This window comes from Neopsephotus bourkii, unplaced genomic scaffold, assembly GCF_033783945.1.
Source record: "Neopsephotus bourkii isolate Nb327-2 ecotype Australia unplaced genomic scaffold, CSIRO-AGI_Nbou_v1 NB_1655, whole genome shotgun sequence".
NCBI classification, from domain to species: domain Eukaryota; kingdom Metazoa; phylum Chordata; class Aves; order Psittaciformes; family Psittacidae; genus Neopsephotus; species Neopsephotus bourkii.
In genome coordinates this window covers 1,133,348-1,146,239 of record NW_026902129.1, presented here as the reverse complement: position 1 = coordinate 1,146,239, position 12,892 = coordinate 1,133,348, and the positions used below count along the sequence as shown (strand labels likewise).

Genomic DNA, 12,892 nt, shown 5'->3' with positions numbered 1-12,892 from the left:
AGAGGGAGCATGACAGTCAAGAAACGTGCAGCATCCAGAACTACTGTGTACTTGGTACTTTGTATCACAGTATCACAGTATCACAGTTATGTTAGAGATTGAAAGGGACCTCAAAAGATCATCTAGTCCAATCCTCCTGCTGGAGCAGGAACACCTAGATAAGGTTACACAGGAACGTGTCCAGGCGGGTTTTGAATGTCTCCAGAGAAGGAGACTCCACAACCTCCCTGGGCAGCCTGTTCCAGTGTTCTGTCACCCTCACTGAGAAGAAGTTTCTTCTCAGGTTTAAGTGGAACCTCTTGTGTTCCAGTTTGTACCCATTTCCCCTTGTCCTATCATTGTTTGCCACTGAGAAGAGCCTGGCTCCATCCTCGTGACACTCCCCCTTTATATATTTATATACACTAATAAGGTCACCCCTCAATCTTCTCCAAACTATAGAGACCCAGCTCCCTCAGTCTTTCCTCATAAGGGAGATGCTCCACTCCCTTAATCATCTTAGTTGCCCTGCGCTGGACTCTCTCCAGCAGGTCCCTGTCCTTCTTAAACTGAGGGGCCCAGAACTGGACACAATATTCCAGATGAGGCCTCACCAGGGCAGAGTAGAGGGGAAGGAGAACCTCTCTCGACCTACTAACCACCCCCCTTCTAATACACCCCAGGATGTAGTTCAACTTCCGAGTGGGGAATAAAAAAGGCTGTCAGTTGTGTTTGTAACTTACTAGTATTATTCACAACTTCATTCCCCTGAAGTATCCAAGTGCATAGGTATTCACCTACCTCTACCCCAAAATTGGTTGCCCAGATCTCTAATCTTTGTAGTAACCCATCTGAAATAATTTGAGAATGGAAGGGGAAGTTAATTCCTACCTACATCTTTAGCTGTATCTTAAGTGCTTATAGTTTTGATTTCCAGGTATGAAAATCTTTACTGGTGAATAGTTGTCTTTACAGGAATGCCATGCATCTCGAGTTTGCTTTCTGCTTCCAAACTGGAAGCAGACTTGGCATCATTTATAGCATCCGAGCCCTACCAGTTTTCAGTTGGTAAAAAGTTGTTGGTAGTCAGTTTGGTAGTTCTGGGAGCTGTGTTAGTGATTTTCAGCAGCACAGACTCTGTAACCGCTCCTGAGGGGTTTTAGCCCTCAGAGCTCTAAACCAAATTTCTAAGAAATGCTTCCTCCTTATTCTTTCATATTTGCATTGGGTTGACTGTCTTCTTGGAGGTCACTGGTGCAAAATTCAGAGGGCCCTCTCTGCTTCCCAAAACCATTCTGCTTGCCCTGAGGAGATCAGCAGTCTTGTGTTGTGAATGAATGTTAAGCAGGCCTCCATCACCAGAGACCTCATGGGTCCACCCACAGGAAGCAAGTCTTGACAGCAGATAAACTTAATGCATTTGGGTTAACCAACTTTTGGAACCAGAAGAAGGAAGTTGCCAGTAAGCTGAAAGATAGACATTGGCATAATCCAGACTGAAATTCCAGTCCTGTCCTCAGATTTATTTAATCTTGGAGAAAAATAAAAGGAAGTGCCATGGAGTTTCTCCTCTTCATTAGTGCCAGAGAACCTGACGGTGCATATTAAGGGAGCTTTATTCCTGTCGAAATGAGTAATGGAACTTCATTGAAAGATATCTTTAAGCCTCTTGCAGCATTTGTGATCAATAAAATATTGTGTAACATGGTTCCCTGTGTTTTCTTTCCATTCTCCCTTTCCTTAAACTCAAGGCTCTTGAGATCTGCCAACAGAGGAACTTTGTAGAAGAGACAGTCTACCTTCTGAGTAAGTAACACTCAGTATGATAAATTACAAGATGCTTTTAACCTTGTCATAAAGTTTAGGCATAAAAAATGTATAATATGTTGCCTAGTATCATTTGACATGCTTTCCCAAAGACAAAGTTGGTATGGAGTCAGTACAACCAAGTAACAGCATTTAGAAACTAAAACCATTGGCTTATTCATATGGTGTCTTAACTCCATATTTTGTGTTATTGTGTTTCTGATTTAGCGTTTTTCTGGGGTTTTGGAATCTCCAATACTGTCAGTTTGAAGAGAGGGGAGAAATAAAGCATGTTTTATTCTGAATACATCTCAAACTTAGTGTTACCTTTTGGTGAGGTGGAAGATTTGCTTATATTCCCCTTCTTGTTTTCTTTTCTCTTTTTTTAATAAAAGTAAGTGCAAATTAACTCCACCAGCAGGCCAAGGAGTCTACCTCTGAATGTCAGACATGAGTCATGGACAGAATGGAAAGCTTTTCTTTAATCAGTCTTTGTTTCGATGAGAAGAATTATTTGTGGAGCATTTGAGAGCAGAGCTGCATTTACACATGGGTTCATTTAAAGAATATTTCAACCTTTCTACTACTTGTTCTTCCTCCCTCCTCTCATTTTCCAAGGGTGTAAGCTGTGCTAGAACCGCAAATTAAGAGTGCCCATGCAGGCTCTTAAAGGGGGTGTTTAATGTCATAGTTAATGCATGCATGTACATACACACACTCACCCTTACTTTAAATGTTGCTGCAGCTTAGAACCCCTAGTATGACCCAGCACATCCTTAAGCAGGCTCCAGGTCCCAGTCCAGCAAAGCATTCCAAGCAGTTGCTCCGATTATACTGGTTGCTCTGGGATTTGCATTTCTGCTTCAGATTAGATTAGATTTGATCTTCGTTTAATGAGTCTGAGCAGCTTCACACTTACAAAATTCCTTTTGAAAGCTTCTTAAAAGCATTGTGCGTTGATAAGTATTTAGGTTTTATGATCTCTTTACTCCTTTATTTCTTTCCTTGTAGGCAGAATGGGAAATAGCCGCAGTGCCTTGAAGATGATAATGGAAGAATTGCAAGATGTAGATAAAGCCATTGAGTTTGCCAAGGAACAAGATGATGGAGAACTTTGGGAAGATCTCATTTTATATTCCATTGACAAACCACGTAAGCAGGATAGTTTCTCAGAAGCTTTGCATATGTATTTTTTTCTGTGTGAAATGCTATTGCAAGTGAAGGATTGCATTATCCACGTGCATGTTAGAGAAGGTGTTAATGGATGGCCGGGGAGGTGTTCTGGTTTGTGGAGCTGTCCTACTGTGCATAAAAACCTCCAGTAAGGCAGCATGTTGGCATGCTACAAAATGAGTACTTAGGATTTAACATTTGACTAAGCTCTGTGTAGTTAATGTCGTTAATGACAAATCAAGGGAAGAATGGTGCTTTTAATTTGGCAGAATGAGGCTTTATTTTTAGACTGCATCAAGACACAGTCTGCAGGCTTGATGAGGATGTTGTGTGTCTGCTTATTGCAGCTGCTTCCCTTTGAAATTCTGAAATGGAAGAGCCCACACCTCAGTAGAATAACTGATTTGGTTTGTTTCTGGGGCACAAAGGTGGATCCGTAATAACGACTGCATTTTGCCTTTCATCCGTTATATGAATAGCTACTCAAGTTTAAAGTTTAGATGAAATCAGAAAGTAGCAGAATCTTATAAGCAACATCAGTTTGCTTTTCAGGAGGCAGATTCAGAGAAGATCATAGGACTGAGAAAATAAAGACTTATTTTAACTATTCCACTCCATTAGTTTTGCCGCCTCCTCTGGGGCTTGAAACCAAGGCTTTAGAGTCTCTTTTGGGACCTTTTTTCCAAAGGATTGGATGTCTTGTAGAATTTTTCAGAAAATGTATCTCTTCATGCCTTGGATGCTAATTCTTAAAGGAAAAAGCAACTGAAATCCATAAGTCCTTCAGAATGGCATGCTCAAGTTGCCCATACTTGCATGCAGGGTGTCACTAAAGCAAGGCTACAATTAATGACATCTTCAGAGCAAAAGGGATTCAGAGCATATAGAATTCTTTCAGTTTCATCTGTCCATATGTAGAGGAACTCCACTGATGTTCTCAGTTTTGGAGACTGAAGAAAAGCAGAGTCTTGAGATTCATCCTTCCAGTGTTTCATTTACCCAGGTGCATGTCAAAAAGCAGATGACTTCTTTTGTGTCACTCTCACCAGCGTTGGGTTAAGTGGTTGAGAATCTGGTTTTAAACCCTGGACCTGGGGGAATGGAGCAGTCACATAACATAGTTAATTCTCTGGCTCTGTTTGCTCAAGTGCTCTTTTTATTGAATTCAAATGCTTTATTTACTTGTGGGTTTGTGCTGGTTCCTATTTTAACCTGAAATACCCTGGAGGGTCTGTGAATTGCCAAACAGTATCTTCTGATCTCACCCAAAGGCCTGTATTTAGGTAAATACAGCTGCAAGAAACATATGGATGCTACATAAGAGTCTTAGTGTTAATCTCTTAGCAGAGAACTGGCACAGAATCTGTCAAAGCCTGTATCTTGTCACCAAAGCATCCTTTAATCAGGTATTTTGCTGGATTTTTTTTCTTAATTGCTTTGCCTTTTGGTTTTCACAGCTTTTATTACTGGTTTGTTGAACAATATTGGAACCCACGTTGATCCCATTCTGTTGATCCACCGCATTAAGGAAGGCATGGAGATTCCTAATTTGAGAGACTCGCTAGTGAAAATTCTTCAGGACTACAACTTGCAGGTAAATGTTGCATTCTTCCTGTGATACTCATTTTCAGAGGGACAGCAAAACCACTTTGCCATTGACCAGCACAAGAAATGTCTGTCATGAAGGTTTGTCTATTCTGCTCAGACATCTGTTGACACTGTGGGATGCTACAAAACTAGGACAGAAAGGGTGGAGATTTACTAAGACAAATAGTCTCTTGATGGCTTCTAGCACTTATAAATCTTTCCCACTCTGTTATAAGCCCAGTGGGAAAGTAGAACTGGAATGATCTTGGGTGATTCTGACTATTTTATACTGCCTGACTGTCCAGTATTGGAAAGTCTCATGACCAGTGCTTTTCATTCTGTTTCATATGAGGAGGCAGAACACAATGTGCGGTCACTAAAACAAACATTCACCAGGTATTAGAGCCTTATACTAAGTGTCATACTAACTAAAGGAAAATGATCTTCTAAAATCAAATTCACGTCTGTTGTGTAGAATGTGTTCATGTCTCTGCATTTATATAAAAAAATGACAGCTTGTTGCATTGTGAGGGTTTGTATCCCAGCACCGTTACACAGATATGTGCCGTTTCCTCCATAACTGGTTCTGATAGGTGTTTGTAAGAACTTACAAGAAGCGTGCCCATCAAAGTGACAATAGGTAGAGTTGCGTTGCATACTTTAAATCTCCCTGCTACAAAAAGAGGGCCATATTTGTGTTTTCTGTGATGCTGCTCTATACCATTTACTAAGAGACATAAGGATACAGAGCAGTTTGAATGCCTTAGTGTGACTGTAGAGCCCAGAAAAGCAGCCCAGTAAGCACCTGAAACTCCCAGTTTTCTGATCCTCATGAACATTTGTTTCCAGTCTGCTATTAGTCTTTGGACATCTCTAGCAAATAGACAGTCTTGATGGCTTTCAGTAAGGTCATGGTTGGTCTCTTACTGGGCCATATAAAGACTGTATCTGCTAGAACATCCAGTGATGTCAGAAAGCCTTTTAAAAAGGAAGAGTTTAAAGCCTTTACAAGGCTTTTCCCTTATTTTATTATCATTTGGGCTTTGCATTATCACTTTTCAAAGAAGCATTTTATGTGTCTTGTTCTCCTATCACTTGTTATGTGCAAGGAGCTACCCCAAATAAACATAAACATGTTTGCATGTGACGCAGGTTGTAACATTACTTCCAGTTTTTACTTGACTTCATGAAATACTAATATCCTTCCCAAATGATACTAGCTAAATAGCATGCTACATTTAAGCAGTTGCCTGTGAACCTTGCTGCTGTCAGTGACCTGCAGCTTGCACTGCTGATCCTGCTGTTCCTGCCTTCAAATGTATGGTTTTGGGGTGTCTGCAGCAGACTGTGTGAAGAGCTGCAGCTTTATCCTGCATGCAAAGTATATTGTGTGGCTTCAGCCAAAGATGATGACATCGTTTTGGTCATGACAGGGAGGGAAGAATAATTTTGTCTTCATATACCTTTTAACAAAATTACTTTGGGATTAAAATGCTGTGTTTAACCTTCACAGTAATACCCAAAATTATTTGCTGTTAGCATTGAAATGCTTCATGGATTTCAAATTAATTCATTTTGAAGTAAATTTGGATAGCTCTAGGGCCAAAATTTAGATCTCACAGGAACAGTAGAAATTAGGGAAGGTTGATAAAATTTGTGCTTGGCTTGCTTGTAGGATAGCAAGACAATGTAGCCAGAAAAAGGGGGACTTTAGAGGAATGTGAGCTGTAGCTTAAAATAAGACTGTTCCTGAAGTATTACCGACAATGTAAAGTATAGTTTATGAGCAGATAATGTGTCTACACTGGAAAGTAGAGATGCAATCTCAGCTCTTGAACACTCACCCAAGTAGCCATAGACTGGTAAACTCAAATCTTAGAGCAGGGCTGTTTCTGCATCCAGCAGTTCCATGATGACTGCTGCCTTGTTAGCTGGTTTAAAACTAGCCTTTGGTGTGTTTGTATGATGCCTGGTCCCACCTTTGCATCATGTTGCATAGGTTCACAGTGAGAAGTCCATGTTATCTGTTTTATGCTTACCTAAGTATATGGATGCAAATTTCCTATCTGTGCGTTAGATGTGATGTGAAGCATGGGTAGGAGCTAAAAGCAGTGCCTTTGACAGACTGTCTTTTTGAAAACAATTCTTTACATCCAGCAAAACCAAGTGAATCAGATTGAGTGGCTGCCAAAGCATGCCGTATGTGGCTTACAAGTGTGCCTTAGAGAATCCAAAAAGGGAGTCTACTGATGCAACAGAGTTTGTTGTTTTTTTAATCTGGATCTTCCCTGAATGGTTTAAGTTGTTATTAATGTCGGCATAGAGCAGACAGGTAGTTTCACATTAACAAATTACCACCCATTAGATGAACTGCTGTAAGAGTTCTGTGTGCTACTCCAAGCTCACCTTAGCTCTGCGTGGTTAACTTACACCCGTGAAAAGGAGTTAATATCTGTTTACTACCAACCAAGCATGGCACTAATATAGAATTTGGTATTCTACTGGGTAAAAATAAAGTGTAGATCACATGAGACTTTGTTCTTAGGCTACAACTTTATGTAAGGACTGTTAATTTGCTTTTTCTCTGGTGTTACATCTCTGCTTTACAAGTAGAAATCTCTTAAGCTGCATTATTACTCTTCAAGAATACTCATTTTTATTTTCTCACTTCAGGACGTGCAGTCTGCCACGAACTTAAATCTGAACACGCTCTTAAGTGTTCCCCTAAGTAGGAAAATATTTAAGTACTTAAGTGGTTTTCTGAATTGGGATTAAAACTCCAAGTGATTATTCTTTGGTTGCTTTTTTCCCCTCCTGAGGATCATTTATTGTAATGTTTCTTCTTTGTCATCATCTGAGTTAATGTATTAAAACCACAGCACATAATCGAGTGGCACTGATGTATTGTAGCAATGAAAGTTTATTTATTGCTGAAATAATCCTGATTTTACTGTTTATACACATTAACACCCATAGACAACAAAGGTATGAAGGCATAGGCAACAATGACTAAGTTCCAGTTGTCTGCATTTTATCTGGAGTATTTATCAAGTGTAGTGTAGTCTAAATTTTTTAATTAGATTTTATATTTAACACCTGAAATCTAGTTCTTCAGTGCCATAAATCTATAGCTAAAATAGACCACAGACTGCTTCCTTTGAATTTATAAACTCCTGGAGATGTGTTGCCTTAAAGAGAAACCTGCTTATTTATGAGAAATTACATCTTCCTAGCACAATTTTTACTTAATAGTGAATAAATCACTGTTCTTCCATCAGTGTGTTCAACTAAACTAAATACCATTTAAACCTGTGGTCAGCTAACCAAATTGAGGCCAGTCATATTGATACCCTGACAAAAGCTTAATCGTTTTCATTTTTACTGCTTGCATTAAAAAGTGTTTTCCAAGACACAGACCCCAAATTCAGCATTATCTCCATACAATTGGAAAGTTGTTAGTGTAACTTGAATTTGGTTGCCATGCATAAGCATTGCTTCTGTGAGGCTCATGAGGAACCTCTCTTCCCAACAGAAATTTACAGTGTAATTGTTCTTAAAACCCTCCTTCGCCAACACAATTAGAGCAGTAATGCTCCTATTTGAAAACTGTAGCAAAATCAGCATTTATTAATATTTCTGTGCAAAATATAAATTCAAACTATTGTATTTTTTCGGTGAAACCAGTGCCACTGACGTTGGTTTTATACAAGTTCTGTGGACTGAAACTCACCAATTTTACAATGGTCTGATCTTAAAGACCTTCTTTCTGGAATATATTGTTGAACTTTTTATTTGCCTTTTACAGTCAGTTCCTTGGAAATTAAACTGAAAAAGAATATAAAACAGTTCACACATTTAATCTGGCCTTAACTTATGAATGAGGAATGCAGGAGCCTCTCTTACAATAAGAACTTGCAGAGGGTGCCCGGCGAAGCTGTGGCTGCCCCATCCCTGGCAGTGTTCAAGGCCAGGTTGGACAGGGTTGGAACAAGCTGCTCTAGTGGAAGGTGTCCCTGCCTGTGATCAAGGGGTTGGAGCTGGATGAGCTTTAAGGTTCCTTCCAACCCAAACCAGTCTGGGATCATGCTGAAGGTTTCTAAAGCATTGTATCACATATCTCACAGAGAAGGCTAATAGAAAAGTCCCCTTATTTGTGCACCTGTGAATTATAAGTTTGTTACGTGTTCCAGGTGTATAAAATAGGTGTCTTTTCAGCTTTAGTCTGTACCTGATTGAACTTTAGGAAATGCTTGTGGTGTTGAAAGAGATTTAAATACTTCCTTTGTTTCAGAAAGAAACACACTTTGTATGACAGTTGTTAGAAGAAAACTTCAAAAGATGTTGGTATTTTAAGATTTCTTTTCCCCTAGTTTTAAAATACAAAAGTAATTTGTTTAGATGCAGTACCTCTAGATCTTGTGGATTGGCCGTTTTACTCAAATGTTGACTTACAAGTTTGCACTTCATTTGAACCTGAAGTAACTTTGATGGATAACAGATTCATCCACTCACAGAATTCACATCAGTCCAGTCATAACAGAGTTCATGAATGAATAGAAACTGATGATCATTCGGTGAATGCTTGAAATAGAACATGGAAAAATTGTTGGATCTTGCTCCTGAACTTGACTAAGCTGCTGTTCAGACACCTTGGAGGCACTAGAGGGCAGGTGACAGCTTGAACAGAGGGACATCTGCCTTTTGGTTGTAAAGACTAAAACTAATGTGCTTTTAGTTGTGGTTGGTTCATTGGCCTTGATAAGCTTGGACTTGCTCGAGTGCTAAACTGAATCAAGGCCTGAATTCATTCCCAGAGCTTTGAGTAGATTCTTTCAAATTAACTGCATGCTGCAGTGATTTCCTTTAAAGATGGTGTTAGGCATTTGTAAATCAGAACTTTCAAAATTAAATAGAAGTTTTTATGGCTTCTGATTTTAATTACTGAGTACCATCTTCCCTCATAAAGTCAGAAAATGAATTAGAGTTCTTTTTTTGCAGTAAATGTTTTGGTTTCAGAAGTTTTCATTAATTTGGTAAAAAGCATTATATCTGCCTAAACATTTTCTGTAGATGTATCATGCTGTCTTTCTTGTGCTTACAATGATGTGCTTGTAAAGGGGGGGAAAGATACCATTTCATCCTGAGTCTTATTTCTTCTCACAAAGTGGTTTTGTTACAGATTTATGCCTGATGTCAGTTTAAGCCTAAACTTAGGGTACACATTTATATACTTCTTTTAATGTAAAGGAGTTAATTCAAACATTCTTCCTCCCTCTGTTTCATCTCCAAATTCCTTTTCCTGCTTCTCTTTCTGTAACTCTTATATGATTCATCTCATCACTGAGCTCTTCAAATCTGTTTCTGCAGAAGTGTTGAGATTTATTACCTTGCGATTTGACATTTTACATTCTTTGCTGTGACTTTTCCTTTTATATAACAATAACTGCTTACTGTATTCCATTTCTAGCAGAATAAGGTCTGATAAACAGGCATTGAATGAGGTATGGAAAAATCTCAGTGGGGTTTAAATAATGAGGGAAACATAGTGCATGTGTCTTAAAAGATAATTGCTGTTACTTCTGGTTTTCAAGCATCAAACAGTATTGAGGCTTTCCAGTAACTTAATGATGTTTCCCCCTTTATTTTTCTGTGTTTAAATGAGGCTTTCCTATTGTCACACTGTATTTTAAGTAAAAAATAGTAAATCTTGCTCTCTTCTTCCCATTGTATTTCTGTTGCAGCCCTCTTATTTAACATGCTTGCTTTACTCCTTTTACTTAAGCACAGGATTTTTCATCTGCTTATGCTGACTACAGCTAGCAAAGTATATAGCCAAGACCTCATCTGCTCTAAGTTACTTACCTGTCTTTGGGATATAATTTGCTGGTTGAGAATATTTTGGTCTAGCAGGCACTCATTCTGAAAGACAGTCTCATTCAGTTGTCCTTGCAAAGTGTTTTTTAGTACTTTTTTTCAAAGCTAGTGACATTTTTCTGTATTTAAACCAAAATCAAACATTCTCTGTTGCCCTTGGAAAAAGTTGGAACAGGAAAGGCATACTCATATCGTTCCCGATATTACAGATGCTAAGGATTAGTTTCTAAGCATTTGTCTTGTAGAGCTGCATTCTGTTTCTGGTGCTCTGAGATGTTCTGTAGCTCAGTGTGTCTTAATACTGTGTAATGTCATTTACCCACTGACGTGCCCAGTTTGAAATGCTTATTGCTACTCAGTTTTCATTTTCTTAATGTATTTCAGATTTGCATATCATTCTTGGCAGTGTGTCCTTGTTGCTTCACAATATGTATACAAGAAGATAGGGGTTTGGACAGTGTTTAACTGGCTGTAAAATCTATTATTCTACTACTTCTTAGGTATTTGCATTAGTATGGTAGATGATATTAGAATGCTCAATTGCAAATAACCTGAAAAAAGGAAGGCACGTTGCCGCTTTATATGACTTTCTGGTGGGGTGATTGAGCTTACAATTGGCTATGAGCTTCATTTCAGAGGAATTGTATTGGAAAAGAAATTTCCAAGCATCAATCTGGGAGGAGGAAGAAAAATCCCACACAACTGATTCAGGTTTGTCATATTGTCAGACTTGCTTTGTTAAAGTATTGTGAAATAAGGCTCTGTATCATTCTGATGCCCTTGATTGCTTTTTGTGTTTCACCGCACTGTCAGGCAATGACCTGTCAATCTCATGATAAGTACTAAGTAAGTAGAAAGGGGGCTGAGATTTTTTGCTAAAGAGGAAAAAGTTCTGGACCTTTGGTTGTGTGGGCATTTGGTACTGCTTCCAAAACAACACTTCAGCAAGAAATACGTCAGAACAAACTACATTTTGAATTTCTGTGTCTACAATTGGAAACCAATTGTGAGGGGCACTGTAAAAATTCATTGTATTTTGTTAAGACAAGCTCATAGGAGGATCATAATTTATGACAACAGTGTATTTGTAAAGGGTATTTTATAATGCAGGGGTTTCATTTAGGTAGAGGTGGTGGCAACTGGAGGTTCCTCCTTTCCCTCCTTTATAATAGCTTCAAAAGTCTTAAAACATTCCCTGTGCTCTCTTTGGCAATGGAAACCCAGTGGAGGGACCCCAGGATAGCTGATATCCCACCTGTTCAACAACTGCTGTATTTTGTTCTTTGCACCAACAGATCTTGTTGCGGGAAGGTTGCAAGAAGATACTTGTTGCTGATTCTCTCTCGTTATTAAAGAAGATGCATCGGACTCAGATGAAAGGTGTTCTAGTAGATGGTGGGTACAGAGGAAACATGGCCACTTTCAAGATTTGAAGTCTTGGTTTATAGACTGAAGCCACATGACTTTCTGCTTTGGAAGATGCTCAAAGCCTGAGTATCCTGCCTTATTGGTAGAGTGTAGTAGGATATTAGTGCTTTGCTCTTTGAGAAGGAACTACTTGTATCTCAAAAACTGCAAGATCTAGCACGCAGCTTTTTCCCTTAATCCGTCTCTGCATAGCCAGTAACACGTGGTGTCCTGCAGTTTGTCTATAAAAGTCAGAAATGCTTTTTAGTGCCAACATGGATAGCCAGATGATTACAAACCTGCAACCAAAGCAAAAGCTACAAGGTAGTTTTCAGGAATAGTTGAAAATACTTTGCAGGGTGCTCATGATGTGTGTGTTAGTACAAAGAGGCAGAAACTGACAGAAGGACACAGGATCAGAGCTTCTGCTACAAAATGCTGCAGAGATACCGTGTACCCATCCTATGCTTCTTTTGTTCCAGTTTGCCTTGTGCCTCCACAGCGCTGACCCTAAACAGCCCCACTCCTGCAGTTCTGCCATCATTACAATCAAAAGATCTAAACATTTCTCATGTTATTACTAGAAATGCTGCTTCTGTATTGCTCTTCATTCTTTAACAGACCCTGTTAGGGATCTTAAGTAAATGCTTTAAGACCAAGCACCGTTTCTGTACTAGTAGTATGCTCATGCCTACTTCATAAAAAAGTAAACATGGAGTTTGTTAACAAAGCTGTTACAAGGTTGTTTTGTTTTTATAGAGGAGAACATCTGTGAATCATGCCTGTCTCCAATACTTCCTTCAGGTAGGATGCTTTTCTAGAAGGAAAAGAGGTTGTCTTTTTTTTCTAATTATTTTTAGAGGAACTGCTGTTTGGTTTTATTCATAGAAATGTGTACTAGCTTTCCTTGATAATCCCTGTATAAATATCAGTCTCCTGTGCAAAGCTTGCTTAGGAATTCTGATATGGGAGTGGAGTCAAGTGTGAACTATTTTTGCTGCATTAAACCCAGATTTTCTTTGACTTCCTTATTTTCTGCTTGGAAATACGTGGCAGCTTTAAATTC

General features: G+C 39.0%; 1 protein-coding gene across 3 annotated transcripts in view; it reads left to right on the top strand.

Moving 5' to 3' along the window:
• VPS41 (VPS41 subunit of HOPS complex) overlaps positions 1 to 12,892 on the top strand; it is a 137,724-nt gene that overhangs the window by 121,726 nt on the left and 3,106 nt on the right. For all 3 annotated transcript variants that reach the window (XM_061374872.1, XM_061374870.1, XM_061374871.1), the window contains 5 exons: positions 1,731 to 1,785; positions 2,797 to 2,937; positions 4,416 to 4,552; positions 11,715 to 11,814; positions 12,586 to 12,630. In XM_061374872.1, coding sequence (XP_061230856.1) covers positions 1,731 to 1,785; positions 2,797 to 2,937; positions 4,416 to 4,552; positions 11,715 to 11,814; positions 12,586 to 12,630 — 478 coding nt within the window. The remainder of the gene's footprint in view (positions 1 to 1,730; positions 1,786 to 2,796; positions 2,938 to 4,415; positions 4,553 to 11,714; positions 11,815 to 12,585; positions 12,631 to 12,892) is intronic.